At 35.5% G+C, this 23,783-nt stretch overlaps 1 protein-coding gene across 2 annotated transcripts in view; it reads left to right on the top strand.

Moving 5' to 3' along the window:
- The window catches only part of UVRAG (UV radiation resistance associated), a 383,712-nt gene that overhangs the window by 49,152 nt on the left and 310,777 nt on the right, over positions 1 to 23,783 (top strand). For both annotated transcript variants that reach the window (XM_074216910.1, XM_074216911.1), the window contains exon 3: positions 17,164 to 17,198. In XM_074216910.1, coding sequence (XP_074073011.1) covers positions 17,164 to 17,198 — 35 coding nt within the window. The remainder of the gene's footprint in view (positions 1 to 17,163; positions 17,199 to 23,783) is intronic.

Consider the following 23,783-nt stretch of genomic DNA (forward strand, 5'->3'; position numbering starts at 1 on the left):
AGCTTCCAGTGTAGTTGCTGCTAAGTCCTGTGTGATCCTGACTGCAGCTCCATGATATTTGAACTGTGTCCTTCTGGCTGCTTGTAATATTTTCTCTTTGACTTGGGAGTTCTGGAACTTGGCTATAATATTCCTAGGGGTTGGTTTTTTGGGATCTCTTTCTGGGGGGTGGGAATCGGTGGATTCTCTCCATTTCTATTTTGCCCTCTGCTTCTAGAATATCAGGGCAATTTTCCTGTAGTAATTCTTTGAAAATGATGTCAAGGCTCTTTTCCTGATCATGACATTCAGGTATTCCAATAATTTTTAAATTATCTTTCCTAAGTCTGTTTTCCATATCAGTTGTTTTTTCCATGAGATATTTCACATTTTCTTCTAATTTTTCATTTTTTTGGTTTTGAAGTATTGGTTCCTGATTTCTGGTAAATTCATCAATCTCCCTGAATTCTATTCTTTGTCTGAAGGATTTGTTCTCCTCAGAGAGTTTTCTTATCTCTTTTTCCATCTGGCCAATTTTGCTTTTTAAGGCATTCTTCTCCTCAATAACTTTTTGAACTGTTTTATCCATTTGAACTAAGCTGGTTTTTAGCATGCTATTTTCTTCAGCATTTTTTTGGATTTCCTTGACTAAGCTGCTGACTTCATTTTCATGTTTTTCCTGCATCTCTCTCCTTTTTTTTCCCAGTTTGTCTTCCAACTCCTTCATTTGATTTTCAAAGTCTTTTTTGAGCTCTGTCATAGCCTGAACCCAATTTCTGTTTGTCTTGGAGTCTTTAGATGCAGGAGCTTGTGCTTCCTCATCTTCAGACTGAGTATTTTTATCCTTCTTGGGCTCATGCGCAAAATATTTCTCAATGGTCTTCCTCTTATTTCTCTGCTTGCTCATTTTCCCAGCCTGAGCCTGGTTTTGGGGTGCTTCCTGAGCTTTTAGGACACTCCCACAAGGGTCTCAGTGTGTGAGGCTCTGTCGTCCCTGGTCTGTGAATGACCATAAGCGCCCACCTCTGCCATGGGGCTGTGGTGGGGGGCCCCTGCTGTTCTATGGGGGGGCATAGACTGGGATCAGGATCTGAATGTGGTCAGAGCCTCAGAGTCCTGTTCCAGGGGCAGAGGACAGAGCTGTGCAGTCTCTCTCTCTTCACTCCCCTCCCTCAGCTCAATGGGCTCATGCCCTGGGGGCTCCTGCTTACTGGCTCCACCTGCTTCTGTTTCCTGGATCTGGGTTGTGGAAAGACCAAGCTGCTGGCTGTGTGCCCCGAGGGCTGGGCTCCAAGTGCTAGCTCTGGCAGAAGTCCCCTGCTGTTCCCCCACTTTGTGCCGGTGCTCCCCCGGGTGCAGCTCAGGAGACTCTCCTGCTGCTGTGAGCTGCGGCTTCCAGTGCCCTGGGGTTGCCTCCAGGAGGCTGAAGTTCTTTCCCTCTGGCAGGCCACCCCTCTGCCGGGCTGTCCCTCCGACCCCGGGGAGCAGAGCCTTTCTGCTCTTTTCCAGGTTACCTTGAGTAGGAGAACTGCCTCTCTGGGTCCCTTTGTGGGTTCTGTCTCTCGAAAGTTTAGTTAGAGTCCTTAGTTTCACGTTTTATCAGAGAACGCCTAAGACTGGATCCCTTCTTGTGGCCATCTTGGCTCTGCCCTCCCACTATTTATGTTTGATAGCATTCACTGAAAATCTCCTTTTGCCCTTTGAAATTTCTTTACATTTTTCTCAATTTTTTATGAGCTCTTAGTAATGAAATGTGAACATAACTGAGTCTCTTCTGTGTTACAGTCATTGGTGTTAAGTCATTTTCAGATTCTGAAAGTGAGAAACTTTTTTTTAGCTTTGTTTTTTTCTTTTTTTCCCCAAGGCAGTGAGGTTAAGTGACTTGCCCAAGGCCACGCAGCTAGGTAATTATTAAGTGTCTGAATCCGGATTTGAACTCAGGTACTCCTGACTCCAGCTGCCCCGAAAGTGAGAAATTTTTTGGAAAATAAAATTCTGTTTTCTGTTCAAAAATATAGCATATCGGGGCAGCTAGGTGGCACAGTGGATAGAGCACTGGCCCTGGAGTCAGGAGTACCTGAGTTCAAATCCAGCCTCAGACACTTAATGCACTTAATTACCTAGCTATGTGACCTTGGGCAAGTCACTTAATCCCATTGCCTTGCAAAAAACCAAAGCCAAACAAAACAAAAAGTGTACATCAAAATATAGCATGTCTCTGATTTTCCAAATTTGAGCAACTTCATAGTAAATAGTATCTTGAATAGATGAGATATTACTCAGAAGAAAGGTTACAAGTACCTTCTACTCAATTGTCTTTTCTAGCCATGATGGGGAACTGGTTCTCAGACAGAAGGCAGAATGAGGGCAACCACTGCAATGGGTGCTTACTTGGTCTGGAGGGTGGATTCAGGTATTACAAATCATAAGCATGCTCAAGTTTCAGAAGAGAAAGGAGCAGAGCAATTCTGACCTCATAACCTTGGGGCTTGTCCTACTATAGTTATGTCAAATGTAATTTCTCTTTTGATATACAGAAATTTGATGATACATGTCATTTCATCGTATGTGCTTCAGCTTTACTGAAGTTGATAATTGTTTTGTTACTTGATCTAGAGTTCTTTAATATAATATGCATTATATTATTTATAAAAATGATAATTTTGTTTATGCTTATTTCATCAATTTTTTCTTATTGTTATTGAATAGTAATAGTGATAGTGGATAGTCCTTTGCTTTATTTTTGATTTTATTGGAAAAGCCTCTAGCTTATTTCTATTAAAAATAAATGCTTGTCTTGATTTTTTGATAGGTATTACTCATTGTGTTAAGGAAACATCCATTTATTCCCATGGTTTTTCTTTTTTCTTTTTTCTTTTTTCTTTTCTTTTTCTTTTTTTATTTTAGAAAAGTTTTATTTATTTTGAATTTTATAATCCCCCCCAATTTTGCTTCCCTCCCCCCCCACAGAAGGCAGTCTTTTAGTCTTTACATCATTCCCATAGTATGCATTGATCCAAGCTGAATGTGATGAGAGAAAAATCATATCCTCAAGGAAGGTTTTTTATTTTTTTAATAATAGGAATGGGTATTATATCTTGTTCATCAATATAGATTGATAAAATATGATTTTATTGTTCTTGTTAATATGATCAATTATATTTATATTTTTCCTACTTTTGAATCGACTATGCATTCCTGCTATAAAATCTGATTATAGTGGATGGTTTTTGTGATATTTTGGTTTAATTTCTTTGCTTTAATATTTTATTTTATATTTTTGCATCAAAATTTATTAGGAATCTTTCTATAATTTTCTTTTTAAGTTTGAACTCTTCCTTGTTTTCACTAACAGGATCATATATCACAAAAAGAACTTGGTATGACCAGAACCTTACTTTTCTTAATTTTCAAACAGCTGTTTTGATATTGAAGTTAATTATTCATTATATGTTTGATAGGATGCACTTGTAAATCCATCTAGTCCTGAATTTTTCATTTCTGGCATCTTTAGTTTATTTTTCTAATATAACCTGTGCATTTTAAATGTATTCATCCATTTCATTTATATCATCACTTTTATTGGTTCATAGTTGAATGAAGTAGTTTTTTGTTTGTTTGTTTTAGTTTTTGCAAGGCAAATGGGGTTAAGTGGTTCGCCCAAAGCCACACAGGTAATTATTAAGTGTCTGAGACCAGATTTGAACCCAGGTACTCCTAACTCCAGGGCCGATGCTTTATCCACTGCCACCTAGCCACCCCAATGAAGTAGTTTTTAATAGTTTCTTTTATTTATTGGTTTTGAATTCATCTTTTTCATTTTTATGGTAATTCTGTTTTTCTTTTTTTCCTAAATAGATTAATGATTATTTTAAAAAAAACACAAACTTTTTTGTTGTTTTGTTTTCAGTTTCGACACCCTTTTATTTGATTTTCAGGATTTTTGTTTTGGTTTTTATTTGGGTTTTAAACTATTTGTTGATTTTTTTTTTAGTTGGCATGCTCAATTCATTGATTTTTTTTTTCTCTTTCATTGATGAAAGTATCTAAAGATATAAAATTTCCCCTAGGGATTGCTTTTACTACCTTTCCCAATCTTTGGTGTATTGTCTCACTGTCTTCATCTTTTGTAAGATTTTTAATTATTTTCTATGATTTATTCTTTGACTTGTATACTTTAGCATTTAATCTCCAATTAATTTTAGTTGGTTTTTCAATGACCCTTTATTGAATTTCTTTTTTCATTGTGTCCTGTCAAAAATAGGTTTAATATTTCTGCCTTACTCTATTTGTTGGTAAGGTTTTTATTTCTTAATACATTGTCAGTTTTCAAAAAAGTATCATGTACAGCTGAAAAATGTATATATATTCTGCTTTGTTTTTCTTTGGTAATATCCAGAGATATTTCTTATCTAATTTTAATCAAATTCTATAGAAGTCCTTAACTTTTGTCTTGTACATTTTTTGGTGAAGTTTATCTTGGTCTGAAAAGTGTAAATTGAGGTATCCCTCTATTATAGTTGTCCTGTTTATTAATGTATCTCAGTTTACTTTTTCTTCAAGTATTTAATACTGTTCTATTTTATGTATGTTTAGTATTGATATTGTTTATGATACTTTTTGTTTTAATGTACTTTCCCCTTTTATTTCTAAATTGTCTTTTTTCTCCTGTTGTCTTATTAAAGGTTTCCTATTCCTGCTTTAAAATTTTTTTTCAGATGAAGCATAATATTTTTTTTTTGCCAGCTCCTCATTTTAACTGTGTGAATATGTTTCAGGTGTTTTTCATGTCAACAATATCTTATTGGATTCTGGTTTCTTATCTGTATATCCTTTTCTGTTTCATAAGTGAAAGTAATAGTTTTGATCATTGTGTTTTTATTTCCATTCTATTCTTTTATATTTTGTCTTGTTATTTCTTAATAAAGAAGAGAGTGAGGAGAGTGAGCGAGGAGTGTGTGTTAAATGCCTATACTCTAGGTTTGTTTTTTGGCAAGTGAACTTTAATTTATTACCACTATTTTGTTATAAGAGTGAACATAACCCCCCGCCCCCCCCCCCCGAAGAAGATGAGAAACCTCAAGAATAATGAGAGAGAGGGGTGGCTAGGTGGCTCAATGAATAGAGCACTGACCCTGGGGTCAGGAGTACCTGTGTTCAAATCCGGTCTCAGACACTTGATAATTACCTAGCTGTGTGGCCTTGGGCAAGCCACTTAACCCCAGTGCCTTGCAAAAAAAACTTAAAAAAAAAAAAGAATAGTGAGAGAGAGAGAGAGAGAGAGAGAGAGAGAGAGAGAGAGAGAGAGAGAGAGAGAAATGTACATCAGTTGGTGTTCAGATTTCAATGGCTCTGTCTCCGGGGTGAGTTGCTTTCTTTTATCATAAGTCCACCAGAGAAGTTGCTTCAATATTTTCCCCACAGTTGCTATTACTAGCTGTACCTGTACTCTATTCCTCCCCACTCTTCATGTATTCTATTCTCTCTCCTTTCATCCTGGATCTGTCCAAAAGTGTGTTGTATCTGATTACCCCCTCCCTCAGTCTTCCCTCTCTTCTATCACCTATTCCCCCTTCTCTCTTCCCATTCTCCCTTATCCCATCCCTTTCTTCTCATTTTTCTCTAGGGTAAGATAGGTTTCCTCACCCTATTAAGTGTGTATGTTATTTCTTCTCTGAGCCTTTTCTGATGAGAATGAAGGCTCACTCATTCCCCCTTGCCTTCCCCCTTTCCACTCTATTGAAAAAGCTTTTTCTTGACTCTTATGTGAAATTTCTTAGCTTCTTCTTCATCTCCTTTTCCTTTCTCCCAGTACTTTCCTTTATCACCCATTGACTCCATCTTTTTACTGTATTATACCATTATATTCTGCTCCTTTCTGTGTCCTGTCTATATATGCTCCTTCTAACAGCTCTTATAAATGAGAAAGTTCATATGAATTATCAATTTCTTCTTCCCGTTCAGGGCTATGATTTTTCTCTCATCACATTCAACTTGGATCAATGCATACTATGGGAATGATGTCCAGTTCAATATCATTAAGTTCCTCATAGTGAGTCCTTCTCATCCACCCCCTCTATTGTTCACCAGAGTCCTGTACTTGGAGATCAAGCTTTTCTGTTCAGGTCTGGTTGTTTCAACAGGGAAGTTTGAAAGTCTCCTGTTTCATTGAAAGTCCATCTTTTCCCCTGAAAGAGGATGTTCAGTTTTGCTGGGTAGCTGATTCTCTATAAACCAAGATCTTTTGCCTTCCGGAATATCATATTCCAATCCCTATGAGCCGTTAATGTTGATGCTGCCAGATCCTGTGTAATACTGACTATGATGCCTCAGTAGTTTAATTGTTTGTTTCTGGCAACTTTTAGAATTATCTCTTTGATTTGGGATTTGGGGAATTTGGCCATAAAATTCCTGGAAGTTTTCTTTTGGGATCTCTTTCAGCAGGTGACCAGTGAATTCCCTCAATTTCTTATTTTACCCTCTGCTTCTAGGATCTCAGGGTAATTTTGCTGTATTATTTCTTGAAAAATTGAAATTTAAGCTCTTTTCCTGATTGTGGCTTTCAGATAGCCCAATAATTTTTAAATTATTTCTTCTGGATCAGCTTTCGGGGTCTGTTGTTTTTCCAGTGAGATTTTTCACATTTTCTTCTAATTTTTGGCTTTTTTTGGAAGAGTTTTATTTCTTCCTGATTTCTTGCAAAGTCATGGGCTTCCTTTAGTTCCGTTCTGCATTTGAAGGAGTTATTTTCTTCAGAGCTTTATCTCCTTTTCCAGCTGGCCAATTCTGATTTTTTAAGGCATTCTTCTCCTCATTTGCCTTTTGTTTTGCTTTTTTCCCATTTGGCCTAAACTAGTTTTTAACATATCATTTTCTTCAGTATTTTTTTCACCAAGTTGCTGATTTGGTTTTTATGATTTATCTGCACTGCTCTAATTTCTCCTCCCAATTTTTTCTCCATCTCCCTTAATTGCTTTTCAAAGTCTTTTCTGAGCTCATCCATAGTTTGAGCCAATTCTCTATTTATCTTGATGGTTTTGGGTACAGAAGCTGCGTTTTTGGGTACTGGAGCTTCGATTTTGTCATCTTCCAAATCTTCCATGGGACCAAAGTAGTTTTCTATGATCATATTCTGATTTTTCTGTTTACTCATTTCCTCAACTCAAGAGTAATTTACAGCACTTCCAAGGCTTTGCATCTTTTTTTGAGGGGGGCGTCACCCCACTGGGACCTTTATTTCTCCAAGGTCTTATGCTCTCTTCCTGTGCTTTGATATGTAGATGAACACCTCATTTTCCTCTGCCCTGGAGCTGTAAGTAGGAGTCCTGCTTAACTATCTTAGTTTGGAAACTCAAACTGCAATCTGGATCTGAGTGTGGGCAAACAGCAGAGTCCTACTAGGAGAGAGAACAGAGAAATTTCTGTAGTCTTCCCTGACCCTGTTACCATCTGTGGGCTGTGCTCTGGGGGTACAGACTGCTTTCTCCAGATTCTCGCTGCAGGTTCTGTGGCCAATGCTCCCTCACTCTACACTCATTCTGGTGTAGCAGAATTCTCTCCCTGCCCCTGGGGCTGTGCTGTGCTGTTCTGTGACTGGGTATTTTTCTGACTCCCCGGTCCTGGTGAAACACACCTTTCCCGTGAAACTTCTAAGTTATTTTGGATTGGGAAAATGTATCACTCAATCTTTCGGTGGGTTCTGCCCTTCTAAATTTTGGCTAGTCATAATTTGTTGAGTTCCTGGGAAATGCTGCCTCCACACCACCATCTTGGCTCTGCCCCCCCATACTATAGGTTTAATGCAGTATTCTTCTGCTCCTTCACTCCTCTCCTCTTTCCCTTACCCAGAGCTCTTATCAAATGCGTAAGTTTTTTCTTCTTTCCTTTTAAAACATTCTTTGTAATCTGTCCTCTGTGGTTAGTATTTGTTTTGCTTAGGACTTTGGATTTATTCATTCCTTCAGTAAACATTTAGTAAATGCCTGCTGCATATTAGGCACTGGGGATGCAAAAGACAGTCTCTACTCCAAAGGAGCTCAAGGCCTGATGGGGGAGAGAGGATATAAACAAATATATAGAAAACAATATTCAGGATAAATAGGATATAATTAAAAGAGGAAAAGCATTAGGATTCAGAGCAGAAGTTTCCAGTAGAGGGTGGGATTTGAGTTGACACTTAAATGAAGTTAGGGAGACCAGCAGTTCCGGAGGAAGAAGAAGCATTCCCAGCCTGGGGACAGTCAGAAAAAAATGCCTGCAGTTGAGAGATGGAATGTCTTGTCCACTCTTCCATTTATTCTCTCCTTTTCCTCCTGTTTCAGTATTGAGTGAAATGTATTACTATTTTCATTAGTGTGGAGGTATTGCAATAATCTTTTGATCAGTTCAGATGTGACTGAAAATTCAAGTGTCATCTGAGTCTACCCTTCACCCTTCTTTGTATAGACTTCTATTTGGCACTGGATTATGTGAGATAATTTTCCTCACCCTTCATTTTCTCCCATCAGGTATTTCTTTTCCCTTCTATTTTCTTTCTTATTTTCATCAAAAATATAACAATTATTCCCAAGCCTGACCTCGGATGATAGAATTCTGAGGGGATTGAATTTTGAGATGAATCATTCATCCTTCCCCATTACAATATAAACAGGTTTTTTTTTATTTAGTCCCTTATGATTGCTCATTCATGTTTACATTTTTGATTCTCTTGACTCCTGTATTTGAATTTTGAAGTTGCTGCTCAGCTCAAGTCTTTTCATTAGGAATAGTTGAGGAAAATTTTTCATTTAATTATATGTTCATTTTTTTCTCCCAAGGAGGATTGTATTCAATTTTTCTGGTTAAATTATTCTTTCAATCTTTTTCCTTTTTTAAAATAAATTTTTATTGATTTTTTTCTAATCATGAAAGTCATCCCAAGTTTTCCTTCCTTTACCCTCTGCTATAGAGTCATCCTATATGATAAATAGTATTTTTTAGAGAGGAAAAAAATAAGCCCACTGGAACAGTACATTCAAAAAGTCCAAAAATGTACAGTATGTAACACCTGGGGACCTCCCATCTCCATGAAGTGGCAGATTGGAGGTATCTTCTCATATCTTACAAGTTCTGCTAGATCTTTATATTCTTCTCTGGGTTTTTTTGTGTACTTGTATGTTTGTGTGTGTGTGTGTGTGTGTGTGTGTGTGTGTGTGTGTGCATGCACTCACTTCTTTCCATATACAGTGTTACTGTGTACATTGCTTTCTTGGCTATGCTTAACTTAGTCTGAATCAGTTTACCTAGAACTTTCTATGTTTCTTTGTATTCACCACACCATCATTTCTTAGAGCTCAGTAACATTTCATTACATTCATGTGCCACACTTTGTTTTAGCCATTCCCCAATTGATGGGCATCTGCTTTGTTTCTAATTCTTAGCTATCACAAAAAGTGCTGCTATAAATATTTTGGAGGATATGGGGACTTTCTTCATATTGATGGCTTCCTTGGGGTGGTAAGTTATTCTTGATTGTAAGCTTATATCTTTTGTTTTCTCAAATGTCTTTTTTTCTAAGCTTTTTACTCTGACATAGTAATGGTTGTTAAATCTTGTGGGATCCTGAATGTAACTCTTCAGTACTTAAATTCTCTGTTTTTGGTTGCTTGTGATAGTTTTTCTTTGACTTAAAAGTCTGTATTTGGACCAGTGTTCCTGGGAATTTTTATCTTGGGGTTTCTTTCAAGAGAAAAATAGTGGATTCTTTTTATTTTTACTTTGTCCTCCGTTTTAAGAAGTCTAGGTTTTAGACGGATTTATGATTTTTGAAATGGATTTTTTTAGGCTCTTTTTTTTGGATCATGTCTTTTCAGATAGCCTATTGATTCTTAAATTTTTCCTCTTTGATCTGTTTTGCAGATAACTTATTTTTGCTATGAGAAACTTTACATATTCTATTTTTTTCAATCTTTAGACTTTGTTGTTTTTAACATTTCTTAGTCTTATGATTAAATTTGATAATATCATCATTAATAAACTACATTTCTTCATTGTTTCAGCTCCATATACTTCTTTTTACCAAAAACAGAATCTTGTTTGGTGATGAAAACACCTAATAATCTGACCCCTCTTTACTTTTCCAGTCCTTTTATACCTTAATCTCTCCTTCAGATGTTTTGGGATTCAGTATTACTACCTCTTTGTTTTTCCTCAGAAAAGACACTTGTCTGCTCCTGATACCTGGGATAGTCTTCTCTCTGACTCCAAGGTTCCCTGACTTCTTTCAGGTCTTAACTAAAATCCTACTACCTTTTCTCTGAGATTAACCCCAATTTATCCTGTATATATTTTAATCTCATATTGTCATCCCCATTAAACTTATTTTTGACATTCAGTATCATCAGCACTTAGAACACAGTACCTGGCATGGGGTAGGTGTTTGAAAGATGTTTATTGACTTGATTTGACTCCTAGAAGATATTAAATGCCAGTTATAGCTCTGTTGCTTGTTATTTATATGACCATGTCCTTGTAAACATCTTAATTCTTGGGGTCTGCTTTCTCATCTTTAATAGTAATATAATGTTTGTCCTGGATACTTAACAAAGCAACAAATGAAATGACATATTTTGCCAAGTTTTTTTCCCAAGTTTTTTTTAGGTTTTTTTTTTTTGCAAGGCAAATGGGATTAAGTGGCTTGCCCCAGGCCACACAGCTAGGTAATTATTAAGTGTCTGAGACTCGGATTTGAACCCAAGGTCCTCCTGACTCCAAGGCCAGTGCTTTATCCACTACACCACCTAGCCGCCCCAAAAAAGGGTGTTTTTTTTTTTTTTTAGGTTTTTGCAAGGCAAATGGGGTTAAGTGGCTTGCCCAAGGCCACACAGCTAGGTAATTATTAAGTGTCTGAGATTGGATTTGAACCCAGGTACTCCTGACTCCAAGGCTGGTGCTTTATCCACTATGCCACCTAGCCACCCCTTCCCAAGTTTTTAAAAGAATATAAATTTAAACTTTTAGGGTGATCATGATGTGGGGGGAGTTCCAATTAATGAGCCCCCTCCCAAACATTCAGATTTGCTCTAGGGATTCTTGGTAAAATCCTTGTTAAAGTCTGGAATCCTAGCTATGTCTTATTTATAGGCTCTACTGCCCCTGCTTCTGCCCAAGACTTTTGGTCTTCTAGTTGCCCTTTATCAGCACCCACTGCTCCTGTCCTGTTTTGTCTTTTACTTTTTAAGGAGGATACTGGTCTGCCTAAAGAGACTTAAATATTTATTATCAGCACCTGTGGTCTTGTGACATCGAAAAACCCTCCTTGGCAAGCACACCCAAGTTTAAGTAATGGGTTGGAAAGACTTAGGAAAGAGAAAAATCTTGAAAGAAAAAAAGAAGAGAGCGAAATTTCCCAGGTGATAGCATGTGTTCCCTGGATGGGTGGCCTTGTGCCAATTTCAGATGGTTCTGGGTATGTTGAAGAAAGTAAGAGCAAGTTTGATTTTGTTTAAATAGAAAAATGGAATATGAAAAAATTTTTAACTTTATTTTGAAAATTAATGTAAAAATGTCAATCTAATATTTTAATAGTTGACTTTATTCTCTGAGGAAATAAATTACATATTTATTTGAAATTTTCTTTTTTATTAACTTAACAAACTTGAACATTTCCCACAACAGAGCAGAAAAAGAGAATACATATGAAATCATGAAAATATAAGTGCATCTTGTTTTTTAAAATTTGTAATTCATAGTAGTTCCAGTGCTGCGCAGTCTCCTTGTGAACTTTCTTTTGTTCTCTTGTGAGAATTTTTTGTATGAATCATTGACAGTTTTTCTTTCTTTTCTTTAATTTGTTATCACTTTATGTTAAGATACCCTTAAATCTTTTACTACTCTAAGTTTATTCAGCCAGTTCTAATCCATCTGACTTCAGCTGCTTAATCAACATCTTTTTCCCACAAGAAATAGTAAGAGATACTTAAATCGAGTGTTGTAGACTATATCTAAGGCATTCCACTCGTATACTGATATATATTGGCTACCATGTAAAGGAGATACAAAGAAAGACAAGTGCCTACCCTCAAGGAGTTCATAAACAGAAGGAGGAAACAACATATATTTTTAAAATTTTAATAATAGGTACATGATTTAGACATAATGGGTGATAGCATAAGCAAATTGGAGGACAATTTGGGGAAAAATTACTTTCTAGATCTATAAAGATGGGAAGAATTCATTATAAAACAAGAGAGTGGTAAAATGAATATTTTTTAATTACCTTAGATTAAAAAGGTTTTGCACAATCAAAACCAATTTAGCCAAAATTAGGAGTAAAGTAGGAAATTGGGATAACATGTTTTAAACCAAATTTCTCTGATAGAGGGGAAAGGTCTCATTTCTCAAATATATAGGGAATTGAGCCAATTTATAAAAATAAGATCCATTTCTCAATTTAAGATTATATTTAGTCCAGTAGGGCAGTTAGGATTAATGGGTGAAAGTTACAAAGAGACAAATACAGACTTCAACTTAAGAAAGATCAGCTTGATAGAATTATTGAAAAGTTTATGGACTGCTTTGGGAATTATTGGGTTTCAATCATTTATTATGTAGATATATTATGTAGAGATTTCTCTTTGGGTGTTTTAGACAGAAATTCTTTGGTTCTGCTGTACTTTCAAACTTCTTCATGGGTGGGATGAAGAAGGCATTAAATTTTTTATGTGTTTAAAATTTTCATGGCAAGCAAACATTTTAATATAAGAAATAGAACAGAAATTTCAAATCTAGTGGTATAACTTGGTTTTCCTTTCAAGTATATAATAAATTTATAAATAAATTTTTGATTTAATATACTGAACACCAGAAGCAGAATATTTCCAAATACTATGAACAACAGAAAGAGTATTATATATAAAATCACCAGTCTAATATGCACAGCTTCCTTCAAAAATAAAAGATAAAATAAATTCAGCATATAATTTTCATAGCTATCATGATTGTTTAGGTTTCCTTCTGGACTTCAGTTCCCCATTTTATACTGCCCCTTTCCACACTAACCCCAAAACTTCAACAATCTCTTTTCTTTTTCTTATTATTGTTTTGAAATCCTATTACTATTTGCTTTTTCCTATCACCCAATATTCCATTTCCTGCTTCTTATTGAGCAAAAAATAAAAATAATGCCTTTGAAATAAAAATATATTGTTAGGAAAACTAATTCCTACATTGGCTATTTCCAGAAATGTCTATCTTATTACTCCTCTTGAGTTCATCATCTCTTTGTTAGGAGGTGAGTGATGTGTTTCATTATCAGTTCTCTGGAACCATAGTTGGTCATTGCTTTGATCAGAATACATAAATCTTTCAGAGTTGCTTTTCTTTACAATTGGGTTGTTCATTTTGTCTGATTCTTTGTGACCTTTTTGAGCATTTTCTTGATAAAGATAATGGTGGAATGGTTTGCCATTTCCTTCAGCTCATTTTACAGATGAGAAAACTGAGGTAAACACCCAGGGTCACACAGATTTAAGTGTCTGAGGGCAGATATGATATTAAGAAGATGAGTTTTGAGTTTTCCTGGCTCCAGGCTTCGTGCTCTAGATCCCTTTCACTGTCTAGCTACCTTTGCTTTACAATAGTTTTTTTTAAAGTGTAGTATAGGGAGAACTGCTGCTTTATAGAGTTGCTGTATAAAATATTTTCAGGTTCTATTCAATTCACTTTGCATCAGCTCATAAATATCTCCTGTGGACATCTCATTTGTCATTTCTACCAGTATAGTAGTACATCATTAACATTCATATGTCATAATTTTTCAGCCATTCCTTGATCAATGGACACCCCTTTTTTAAAGAAAGATTTATTTTGAGTTTTACAATTTCCCCCAATCTTATTTCCTACCCCCACCCCCAGCAGGCAGTCTGTTAGTCTTTACATTGTTTCCATGGTATACATTGATCTAGGTTTCTTGTGATGAGAGAGAAATCATAAATCGTATCCTTAAGGAAGAAAAATAGAAGTATATGAGATAGCAAAATTACATAATAAGATAATGGTTTTTTTTTCCTAAATTAAAGATAATAGTCTTTCATCTTTGTTCAAACTCCACAATTCTTTCTCTGGATACAGATGGCATTCTCCATTGCAGATAATTCAAAATTGTCCCTGGTTGTTGCACTGATGGAATGAGCAAGTCCATCAAGGTTAATCATCACCCCCATGTTGCTGTTAGGTTGTACAATGTTTTTCTGGTTCTGCTCATTTCACTCAGTATCAGTTCATGCAAATCTTTCCAGGCTTCCCTGAATTCCTATCCCTCATAGTTTCTAATAGAACAGTAGTGTTATATGACATACATATACCACAGTTTGTTAAGCCATTTCCTAATTGAAGGACATTTACTTGATTTCCAATTCTTTGCCACCACAAGCAGGGATGCTATGAATGTTTTTGTACAAGTAATGCTTTTATACCCTTTTTCATAATCTCTTTAGGGTATAGACCCAGTCAGTAGTGGTATTGCTGGATCAAAGGATATGCACATTTTTGTTGCCCTTTGGGTGCAATTCCAAATTGCTCTCCAGAAAGCTAGATGAGTTCACAGCTTCACCAACAATGTATTAGTGTCCCAGATTTCCCACATCCCTCCCAACATTGATCATTGAATGGATACCCTTTTTAAAAAGCTAGTTGCTATGAGAATTTTTTGTAAATATGAGTCCTTTTCCTCTTTCCTGGATCTTTTTGGTATAGGCCTAAGTAATAGGTCACTATGCAGAGATTTTGCACAGTTTATTGATTTTCTGATATAAATAAGATACGATTTGCTTTCTAGAATAGCTAGGCTAATAATTCACATCTTCACCAATATTCCAGCAGTATACTTGTTTTTCTGCAGCTCTCTGAACAATTGAATTTTCCTTTTTTTCCTTTTTTTTTCTCAAATGGGTAGGAGGTGGAACCTATGCATTGTTTTAACTTTTTCTTTATTATTGATTTGAAGCATTTTTATGTGGTAACTGATAGCTTGAATTTCTTCTGTGACCTGTCTATTCCTATCTTTTGATCAGTTATCAGTTTGGGAATGGATATTGTTCTTATAAATTTGAATCATTTCATTATGTGTTTTGTATTTGAGATCTTTGTCAGAGAACCTTAAAACAAAGAATGTTTTGTTTTTGTCTAGTTCACTTATTGCTTCTAATTTTAATTTCACTGTTCTTGTTCAGTCACAATTGTCTTATTTTATTTTCTATGGAATTTATCTTTTGTTTGGTTATGAATTGTTCCCCATTCACCAATAGGAAAGATAATTTTTCCCCCTTACTTGACTGATTTATAATGTCAATTTTTATGTCTAAATTGGATTAACTTGATATGTGACTTAAGATGTTGATCCACACCTAATTTTTGCCATAATGATTTTCTTATTTTACCAGCAACTTCTGTGAAATATTGAATTCAGTAGTTGCGATCTTGTATTTATCAAAACTAGACTACTATTTTTATGTCTATTCTCTAATCTATTACATTGATTGGCCTAATTTTCAACCAGTACCATATTATTTTGAAAATTGCTAGGTCTCCTTTTCTAATTCTTTTCATTATTTCTTTACATTCTCCCAGGTAAATTTTGTTATTTTTCTGACTCTATATAGCAATCCTTTGCTATTTTTTTGTATGGAACTGAATATGTAATTTAGTCAGTGTTGTTATTTTTTTTTATTTTTTGCAAGGCAGTGGGGTTAAGTAGCTTGCCCAAGGCCACACAGCTTGATAATTATTAAGTGTCTGAGGTTGGACTTTTTGTACTCAGGTACTCCTGACTCCAAGGCCGGTGCTCTATCCATTGCGCCACCAAGCTGCCCCTTGTGTTATTTTTATATTGATCTTGGCCACCTATGAGCAATAAATAAGTTCTCCAGCTATTTATGTCTGTATTTGTGTTAAGCATTTTTAAAAATTATATTCATATTGTATCTTGTTAGGCATATTCATAATTATTTTCTATATTCTCTAGTTTTTTTGAACAAGATATCTTTCTTACTTGCTTCCTGTTGAGTATTGTTGGCAATATACAGAAAAAAGTATGCTTAATTTAGCAATTATTTATGTAGGTTCTATAAATTTTAGACTAGTTACTGAGACCTTTTTAGGTAACTTTTTTAATGAGACCAAACGTGATTAAATGATTTGTTCAAGATTGTAGAATTTATAGAGAATTAGAACCCCAAATTCTTGATTTTTAATTCATTGTTGTTTTTTTTTGTGTGCTTTATAGGTACATTTTGCTTTTATATTCTCTTATAGCTATATAGGCTATATAGTATGTCTGACACTGTAAGAATAGACCTTATGAAAGCAAGAGGACTGATTTTCATATATGTGTATATGAGACAGCAATGTTATAATGGCTAGAGAGGTGACCTGAAAATCAGTAAGATAGGTAATTTAGCCTCTTGGTGCTCTAGACAAATAAGTGTTGAGTTCAAATAGGAAGGGTCCCTACTGTTTGTGTATTGACTTAGAAAACCTCAAATTAATATTATGTTGTATTTTTATTTATTTTGTTAAATATTTCCCATCGTGTTTTAATATGTCCTCCCATCCCTACACCCTTGAATGTGACATCTTTGATCTTGACAGTTTTCTGACTATAGATTGTATAGGAGTTATTGCTCTGTGTGAAGTATAGGGAGTTTCCTCATCTAGGAATTCCTATGCTAAAGAAACCTTAAGTTCAGTCCCTATTTCTATTTTATTACAAGATTAGTGAGTTAAAAGGATTAGGTTTTACTTCTGATTCAAACACTTGTGTGGCTGTGAACAACTTAACCTTTTTGAGCTTCAAATTCTTTATCTATAAAATTGGAATAATATTTACACTATCTACCTTATTGTTGACTTGAGAAGTTAAAGAAAAATTATGTATGGAAAGCATTTAATAAACCATAAAACAGTGGATATCAGTTATTATTTTATTTTTCAGGTGATTAATTCCTTTTTGAATACTGTTATAAAATTCTTACAGCTAAGTTTGAGTATCCGGGGTTAGAGAGCATAAAAATTGACATCTCCAAAAACTGTTTAAAACATTTTACTAAATTGATACATTTACTACAAAAATGATTACAAGATTGAGTGTATAGTAAAGGTTTTGTTTTCTTCTTCATCACTAATTCTTTTTTTTTTTTCCATTTCTAGAATTTTATAGGAGTGAAGTGATCAAGAATTCTTTGGTAAGTTTTTGTTTTGATAGGTTCATATAACTGCATGAATGTGTATATTACTACACTTGGAAACATTTGTCTAAAATTGTTTTTAAGATCTTTCAAGGATCTCCCTCCTTGAGAACAGTGTCAATTGCATTTGAAGAAAATATATGAATAGGTTAGGATATGTTGTACATGAATTCAGGAAAACTACCTGAGAGAGAGATCATAGGTCTACTGAAGTATATATAAACATATTTGAAATTCTTTACTTTGAGATCCAATCTTTTATTTTCTAACCATTTATTTTAGTTCTTAAATCTTAATAATAATTAGTTACTATTTATGGATTAGTCAGCAAACATTTGTTAATAAACAACATCTTGTTTCTGTGCCAGATACTGTACTATGTGGAGGAGATACAAAAACAGGCAAAAGATAGTCCCTGCCTTCAAGGAAACAAGCTGTATAGAAGATAATAGAGAATGATTAACAGAGGGCCTAGAATTAAGAAAGGTTACCTGAAGAACCTGAGGATTTAGTTGGATCTTTTTTTTTTTTTAGTTTTTTGCACAAGGCCACATAACTAGGCAATTACTAAGTGTCCAAGGCTGGATTTGAACTCAGGTACTCCTGACTCCAGGGCAGGTGCTCTATCCACTGCGCCACCTAGCCGCCCTGGATTTAGTTGGATCTTAAAGGAAATCAGGAAGTGGAGATGAGTAGGGAGAATATGCCAGCTTTGGAGGTCATCCAGAGAAAATGCCTAGAAGATGACTGGAAAGGATATAAGGAGACTAGGTTAGAGGAAGGGCTTTGAATGCCAAACAAAAAAAAAATACAAAACAATCAGTTTGGTTCAAAACTATCCTGTTTATATATGCTTCCTTCTGAAATTCCAAATGTACTCTTTTGTGCATTTTTTTTTACAAATGATTCAGTTAGACTCTTTTTTTCCTCTTCATCCTTTTTTCCTCATCACCACTGTTATCTTCCTCTCCAGTTAAAAGTTGAAGAAAACAAACAAAAAATCTTGAAACAATAAACATAGTCAAATAAAATAAATCTAAATAGTTGACATTTCCAAAAATGCTATCTTTTTCCACCCCTTGAGTCTCGGGAGACAGGTAACATGCTTCTTCATAAGTCCTCTGGAGACATGATTGGTCATTGCTTTTGATTAGAGTTCTTAAATTTTTTAAGAGTTGCTTTTCTTTATAATTGTTGTATAAATTGTTTTCTAACCTTGTTCTGTCCACTTTATTACCTCAGTTCCTACTCCTGGGATTCCTCTGAGTTGTCTCATGTTAGAATAATATTCCTGTCGGACTGCAGTTGGTTACATATCACAGTTTGTTATGCCATTCCTCAATTTTTGAATGCTCCTTTAGTTTCCAATTTTTTTTTTCCTTTATTTGAAATTTTTAATCTTCCCTTTTAACCTTCCTTTTTAATCTTCCCTTCAAGATAAAGATGTTCCTTTCCCCCCCTTAATGTCCTTTTCACTGTTGAATTTAATATATTTCCACCTTTACCTTTTTGTATCTGCGTTGAACATCTTTTTGCCTGGTTCAGATAAGAATATGGTTCATTTGGTGCTCATTTCCTTCAACTCTTCTCTCATGTTTATATATTCTCAGTTATGTATATACTTCAGTTATGAGAAATAGAAATTCTGCTCTTCTTCCTTTCTACAATAGTGCATTCCTTTTATCTCTCCTTGTTTTTCCTTCAGTTCTTCACAGCAATACCATTCCACCCCTGTGCCATCTCTTTTTCGTATTTTAACTCCCTCTTTAACCTTTGAAAATATTAAGTTACCGAGGGACATTTATTTCTTCTCCCCCTTACTAGTATGTTAACATTATTTTATCTTACTGTGCCTTCCAGTTGCTTAAATGAACTGTACCTTTCTAGGTTTCTCTTTGGTATATTTTTTTTTTTTTAAGTTCCTCCTAAGCTCTCTCTTTTTATCAGAAATTTTAGGGTTCTTCCTAAGCTCTCTATTTTTATCAGAAATATTTAAAAGTACTCTATTATATTTCTCTTTTGAAAGATTTTATTTGAGGTCTCTTCTTGTTGTAGAAGACAGTTTTTCTGTGATATTGACTGTAGTTCATTAGTATTTGAACTCTTTTTTAGTGACTTGTAGCATTTTTTCTTTGATATTTAAGTTTTTGATCTTTACTATGACATCTTGGGATTTTTTTTTTTTTTGGTATTTCTTTCAGGAGGTGATTGATGGATTCTTTCTTTTACTTTGTCTTGTGCTTTCAACAAGTCCTAGCAGTTTTTAATCATGATTTTTAGAGAATCTGATTCTTAGCTTGTCTCTTCTTGACCTGCTTTCCAAGTCAAGTACTTCTGTAATCTTTCTTACATTTTCTTCTAATTTTTTCCTCTTTTTAATTTTTCTAATGTTTCTTGTCTCAAAGATAAATTGATTTCTGTTTGACCAGGCATTCCATTTCTTGGGTAAGGTGTACCACTTATTCTTTTAATCTACTTATTCACCCATTTCTTTCCCTTGAGACGTTAAACATATGTCATTGTATAAAGTCTCATGTTTCATTTGTTCTTGGTTTTCCTGAGAGGGAGGCCCTGCTGTCATCTCCATTCTACAGATGAAAATGGGAGGCAAATGAGGCAAAGAGGTTACTCAAGGTTACCTGACTAGTCAGTATCTGAGGTCATATTTGAATTCAGGGCTTTCTGACCCTGCACCTATGAACAGAGAGGTTCCAGTCCAGTTGTACTGAGGGGATAGAGTATTGGACCTAGAGTTACTAGCCAGTCTAGGGACTCAAGAGCTGTGGGATTCTGGCTAAGTCCCCTCACCTTTGCCTGTAAAATGAAGGTAACAATATTACCTCCCAGGAGTGTTATCAGGAGGAAATGAGGAACATAGCTAGGGGGCAGCTAGATGGCACATTGCTTAGAGTGCCAGGCCCAGAGTCAGGAAGACCTGAGTTCAGCTTTGGCCTCAGGCCAAAGCTTACTAGCTGTATGACATTGGACAAGTCACTCAACTCTATTTGAGTTCACTTTCCTCGTCTGTAAAATAAGTCTGAGAAGGAAATGGTAAACCACTCTAGTATCTTTGCCAAGAAACCTCCAAACAGGGGAGTCAGACACAATTGAAAAAATGACTGAACAACAAAATATTTATGGTGCTTAAGGTTTGCAAAGCACTTTATGCATGTTTTCTCTTCTGATCCTAACAATTTGTGACAACTTCTCTTACCCTTCACTTCATTTTTGGGTCAGTACTATCTGTTTTACAGATGGGGAAATTGAGACTCAGAGGTTATATGATTTGCCTTTTTGTTACTTAGCAAGTAAGAATCAATTTATTCTCCTTCTACCCATTCCCCTGCATTTCCCTTTTTTGGTTTAACATTTTTTTTTTAATTTGCCTAACAACTACAACGATTAAATACCTTCCTTTCATGAATCTTCAATCTCCAGATAATATACCCTTCTGAGCTATTTTCATATGTATTTTCTTTTGAGTTGAAAAAATCTTTTAAATTATTCAGTCTAATCCTTTCATTTTATACATTAGTAAACTGAGCTCAGGGAGATAAATTGGTTGCTTTTAACTACACGTCTAGTTAACAGAGCCAAGACTAGAATTCAGGTATTCCAAGAGTTAAATAGGATGATGAAATTTCAATGTGTATGTGAAAAGAGGCAACATGGCGTAGTGGAAATATCTCTAGAGTTGGAATCTGGACATAGATACCTGGGTTTGAATGGTGGCACTTAATAATTAAATTACTCTCCGAGTCTGTTGTTTAATATGTAAAGTGTTTACTCTCTAGAGTTAATTTGAACCTTGTATATTTTGTCTTTTTAATCAAATATTGTTTTTAGGGAAAAAGTGTCATGGGTTTAGTCAGACAAGAATTGTAAGTTTTTGTTGAAATTGTATAGTTTTGTATTCCTAAGAGACTTCCCTATGTTGAAATACTTAGAACCCAATTAACTGAATGACATTAATTTGTGAGTGTGCTCATGGGGTGTGTGTGTGTGTAAGATTTTCCAATCAAGTTGATACTTCATTTGAACTATGGCTGTATGAGCTCCTCTTGTGTTCATTTATTGGAGGAGGTTGAATGAGTGAGAAAAGAAAGGGAGTTAACTTTTCATTATACTTGTGGCCAGACTAAGTGGTAAAATGGATTTGTTCTATGTTAAGCCATAACAAATTGAAAATGCTTTAGCTTTTCTCTTATCAACCACACTACCACTACTTTGGTGCAGGCCCCAACCACAGTACTTTTGCAGTAGTCTGCTGGCTGGTCTCCCTCCCGCAAACTTTCTCCTTCTCTAGTCTGTTCTTTGACTTAGTTGTCAAAGTGATCTTTGTTAAACATCAGTTTGATCATTTCCTTCTTGATGGCGAAAGTAAGTCTGGTGACTTTGCACAGCACCCCCCCCCCCCAATCCAATTCATGTGCTTGTCACGACATCACCTCCCTGATTTTGTGGTCTTCTTTGAACATGAAGGACAAAAAACAAAACAAAACAAAACAAAAAACCCATTATCAGGGACTTTTTATGTCTTACAAGAAAAAATGTTCTGCTTGGTATTCAAAGACCATCATACTGTGACTCCTCATTATTTTATTCTTCTTATACCTTTATTACTTTTCATGTATTCTGTGATTCCTTGCTAATTTCTGAAAAAATGAATGCTATTCCCCATTTACTTCTCTTCCTCATTTTGCATTATGTAGATGCCATGTACCATTATCTTTTTCTTTTCCCCTATTTTACCTGAAGAGGTGACTCTTCTTCTTGCTATGACAAACCCCTCCATCTTTACAAATGATCTCATTGCAGCCTTTCTTCTCCAGAGGACTGCCTACACTTTCACTTACCTTCAATCTCTCCCTGTCTACTGGCTTCTTCCCAGTTGCTTAAAAACATGCTCATGTCTGCCTTATCCTCAAAAAGACCTCACTGAACCTATCCATTTCTGCTAGCTTTTGTCCTGTATCTCTTTCCTTTTGTTGGGGCTAATGTTGAGAAGGCCTCCTACAGTAAATGCCTTTACTTGTTTTCCTTAAAACTCTGCAGTCTTGGGGCAGCTAGGTGGTACAGTGGATAGATCTCCAGTCCTAAAGTTTAGGAGGACCTGAGTTCAAATGTGACCTCAGACAATAAATAACCAAACCATGTGACTTTGGGCAAGTTACTTAACCCCTTTGCTTTGGGGGAAAAAAAAAACTTTGTAGGCTGGTTTTGACCTTTTTATTCAATTGAAACTGCTTTCCAAAGTTACTTTGACTTTGGAAGAGGTCTTTTTTATCTGTTTGTTTTTTGTTTTTTGTAGGGCAGTCACACAGGCTAGTTGTCAAGTGTCTGAGATTGGATTTGAGCTCAGGTCCTCCTGATTTCAGGACTGGTGCTCTATCCACTGTGCCACCTAGCTGCTCCCTTATTACCCACTTCTTGATACTTTTTTCCCTTTAGATTTTCATGCTTCTGACTTTTCCTCCTACCTGTTTGTTCCTTCAAAGTCTGCTTTGCTAGATCTTCACCGGGTTATGCCTGCTAATCATAGGTGTCCCACGGGTTCGGTCCTTAGCCCTTTCATTACTCCCTCTAAACAGTTTCACTTGGTAATCGCAGCAGCTTGCATGAATTCAGTTATCTTCAGAGTGATGATTCTCAAATCTACTTAATCCAGTTAACTTTCAGTCTTGCATCTCTAGTTGCTTGTTGGCCATTTTGAACTTGATATCTTGTAAACACCTTAAACTTTAACATACTCAAAAGTAAACTCATTATTTTTTGCTCTACTTCCCCCCTTCTAACCTTAACTTTTGCTGTCTATAAATTCTCCATCACCCACGCTTGCAATGTAGATTTTATCATCATCATCATCATCATCTCACTTTCTTTCATCATCCATATCTAATCTGTTGCAAAAGCAAGACTAGCTCTTGAATATCTCCCCCCTTCTCTCTTCTGATACTGTCACCACCTTGGAGCAGACCCTCATTACCTCATACATAAGACTTGTCTGCTGGACACAAATATTTCCCACTTCAGTTCATTCTCCACTCAACTCTCAAAGTGATCTTCTTAAAGATTACTTTCCCTAGTCAATAAACTCCATTGGCTCTTTTCATCTTCAGGATCAATATAAAATCTCCTGTCATTCAAAACCCTTTATAACTTGACCCTTCTTCTACATCACCTTTCCCATGTTCTCTAGGATCCAGTGACACTGCCCTCCTTACTTTTTCTCACATTAGATATTCTCTCTGATAACTCCAGGCATTTTCATTGGCTATTCTTCATGCTTCTGCTTTGTGGCTTCCCTGGCTTCCTTCAAGACATAGCTAAAATCCCATCTTCTATAAGAAGTCTTCATCCCTTTTGTTTCTAATGTTTTCCCTAATTGACTATTTCCAGTTTATCCTTTATATATTTGTACACAGTTTTTGCATGCTATTTCCCCTTTTATCCTGTGAACTCCTTGATAATGAGATTGTTTTTTCCTTTCCTTTGTATTTCAAGTTTATATCATAGTGCCTTGCACATAGAAGACTCTTCTTGATCCATGATGCTGTTTAATGATGGTAGGATTTACTGACT

Source organism: Macrotis lagotis, chromosome 1 (genome assembly GCF_037893015.1).
Source record: "Macrotis lagotis isolate mMagLag1 chromosome 1, bilby.v1.9.chrom.fasta, whole genome shotgun sequence".
Classification (NCBI taxonomy): Eukaryota; Metazoa; Chordata; class Mammalia; order Peramelemorphia; family Peramelidae; genus Macrotis; species Macrotis lagotis.